At 37.9% G+C, this 2,881-nt stretch overlaps 1 protein-coding gene across 1 annotated transcript in view; it reads left to right on the forward strand.

The window, feature by feature from the left end:
• Positions 1 to 2,292, forward strand: part of LOC106298319 (guanylate kinase 2-like) — a 2,741-nt gene extending 449 nt beyond the window's left edge. Inside the window, exons 2-11 of the mRNA XM_013734420.1 lie at positions 127 to 177; positions 264 to 383; positions 459 to 535; positions 616 to 745; positions 813 to 1,175; positions 1,253 to 1,374; positions 1,450 to 1,585; positions 1,664 to 1,709; positions 1,808 to 1,901; positions 1,984 to 2,292. Coding sequence (XP_013589874.1) covers positions 175 to 177; positions 264 to 383; positions 459 to 535; positions 616 to 745; positions 813 to 1,175; positions 1,253 to 1,374; positions 1,450 to 1,585; positions 1,664 to 1,709; positions 1,808 to 1,901; positions 1,984 to 2,068 — 1,176 coding nt within the window. The 5' untranslated portion in view covers positions 127 to 174 and the 3' untranslated portion in view covers positions 2,069 to 2,292. The remainder of the gene's footprint in view (positions 1 to 126; positions 178 to 263; positions 384 to 458; positions 536 to 615; positions 746 to 812; positions 1,176 to 1,252; positions 1,375 to 1,449; positions 1,586 to 1,663; positions 1,710 to 1,807; positions 1,902 to 1,983) is intronic.
• The last annotated feature ends 589 nt before the right edge of the window (positions 2,293 to 2,881 follow it).

The raw sequence follows: 2,881 nt of genomic DNA on the forward strand, positions 1-2,881 counted from the left end.
GGGGGGGGGGGGGGGGGGGGGGGTGTTTGAATGTTAATGTGCAAAAAGGTCTAACCTTTATGATTTGCCATTTGGGGGATCGTACGTGTGTTTTTGATCTCTTTATGTTGTGATTGTGACATATAGCTCTCAGGCTTGAGTTCTGTCTTCTTGGAAGCTATAGAAAAAGCCTCTATGGTGAGCCTCTTTTGGCGCCAGATTCACTTCGCTGCTCTTCTCTGCTCATTTGATGTCTCACATTCTTTGTTTCTTCTTATTCATAGGGAGAAGCGCCAGCTTTCTTTGTTGATCATCTAGAGAATGGACAAGAACACACCAATGGCTTCCGTGTAAAAACCGAACCTGAACACAGAGATACATTTGTCCAAATTGGAGATCGATCCGTAAGCCTCACAGTTTGAAACTGTTCTTGATTCTTGAACCTTGGTTTTGATCTTGAAGGTCTTTTTGGTTTGCAGTATGTGATCGGTGGGAATCATGAAGGGAACCCACTGTTCCTTGGAGCTCAGATCCATGACAAAAACATTAACAAGTGGTGTGTGTTCTTATCTTGGTAGATTAGTTTCTTCTTCCATTAAGTATGGAATTTGAAGTCAATGTTGGTGTGTGTTTCAGGTTTACTCCTACTGTCCTTGGAACAGGCCCTAAACCCTGCAAGGCTTACTCTGCCATTGTTCTTAAACAAGGCCGGATCTTGGTTATCAAGAAAGGCTCAGCATCTGATGACTCTATATGGTTCCTCGAGGTTAGTAACAGCGTTGTTAGCATAGATTTTTGTTCTTGTTCTCATATGTTTGATGGCATTCACGTAGGTGGATAGTCCTTTTGTCCGGGAACAAAGGAAACTGTTGGGAAAAGAGGTTGTTGCTTGGAGTAAAGGAGTCAGAGGAAACGCAGAGAAGCCTATTGTGATAAGCGGTCCTTCTGGAGTTGGAAAAGGAACGTTGATAGCTATGCTTATGCAAGAGTTTCCTTCAATGTTTGGGTTCTCTGTGAGCCACACAACTCGTTCCCCGAGGTGTATGGAGGAGAACGGTGTTCATTACCATTTCACTGATAAAACTGTGATGGATAAAGAGATTAATGACGGGAAGTTTCTTGAGTTTGCCTCTGTTCATGGTAATCTCTATGGAACCAGCATTGAATCTGTTGAGGTTGTAACAGATTCAGGAAAGGTAATAAGAAGCATCATCCTTTTGTATTTTCTCTTTCATGCTGTTGATCTTTAAAATGATTGAATTCTCGTGTGTAGAGATGCATACTTGACATTGATGTTCAAGGAGCGAGGTCAGTGAAGGCTAGTTCTCTTGATGCAATATTCATATTCGTATGTCCTCCTTCAATGAAGGAGCTTGAAGATCGGCTCCGTGCTCGGTAACAATCAAGACTTTTACCATATGAGTTTGTTGTTTCTTCAGCTCTTTCCTCAATTTTGAATGCTAAAAACAGAGGAACTGAGACAGAGGAGCAGATTCAAAAGCGGCTTAGAAACGCTGAAGCAGAGATTAAAGCAGGGGAATCCTCTGGCATTTTTGAACATATCCTGTATAATGACAACCTTGAGGAATGCTACAAGAACCTTAAGGTGACTTAACTCGCCTATTGATTTTGAAATCCCTCTTAAAGAACTTCAATGATGAGCAACAATGGCTCTCTGTTTCAGAATCTCCTTGGGATAAACGATGAGTCACCTGTGAATGGTGTAGAAGGTAATAAAACCAAAACAGAAGAGTAGACCCAATGTATACTAATTAGGTACGAAAGTAAGCTTAATGATTTTTTATGTGTGATGGTTTGATGAAAGCAGTAGAAGGGATCAGTCTTCCCAAGGAGCATACAGTAACAAAGGTGGAAGACAAGATTTTGATTCAAGAAAGAGGAGAAGCAACCAAGAACAACATGTATGTTATTGATTTTTTTTAAAAAAATCTAGGTTGATCTATCTAGAGAGTCTTTGTTAATGAAACGTGTTTGGGTGAGCAGGATCGTGTTGGATTTATTCTCAATTAACGGGGGAGCACCAGGAAGAACAAGAGGGATTATTCTGGACACAGTAAATTCCAGTTAACAAAGAGTCTTTATCCTTTCTTTGCTGAAAGCTAAAGAGGACCAGTTAGATGATGATGAACACTGCTGAAAGCTAAAGAGGACCAGGCTTATGGCGGTTCAAAGGTTTACTAGATAGGCATTGATGATGATGATGATGATGATGATTATGGTTATTATAAATTTTATGATTGTTGATGACATTCAAAAAGACGTGATGAAATAAGACTTTTTTTGTTCTTTTTACTGATCTAAAATCTTGAACAAATCTTTTCTTTTGGAATTACTTAGGTCGGTCCGCGCTACGTGCCGGCTATATATAATTTTGTTTAAAATATACTTTTTTGGAAGCTTTTCTTTGTTTGTATTTGGATATATCGATTGTGTGAATGTTGTTAGTTTTGAGAAATTTTGTTTACGATAAATTAATTGCTGTTAGACCAAATGAGAGTAGTTTCTTCGGGTGTGAGTGAGTTCGAGGGATGGTGAGATTAATTAAGTTTACAAATACTGGTTTTTTTAATTTGTTAATATTTAGTGTATTTATTTTATGTTCTAAAAACATACCGTTTAAATTTGAGAATCATTATAAATTTCCTATATATTAATTGAGTATCTTTTAAAAAGATGTAACCTCAAATTTGTACTAATTAAAAATTGTTTCTGCTGATGTTTAAGCCATCTATGTATCAGAATTTTAAAGATTTAGGAATTGAGTAGGGTAAATATATAACTCCCTAGCGAAATACATTTACTCAGACGGTTAAAGGACCGCATTATGTTTCCACTAGTAGTGCTTCTCAAAATACGCTTAGTACACTCTCATTATGATATC

Source organism: Brassica oleracea, chromosome C6 (genome assembly GCF_000695525.1).
Source record: "Brassica oleracea var. oleracea cultivar TO1000 chromosome C6, BOL, whole genome shotgun sequence".
NCBI classification, from domain to species: domain Eukaryota; kingdom Viridiplantae; phylum Streptophyta; class Magnoliopsida; order Brassicales; family Brassicaceae; genus Brassica; species Brassica oleracea.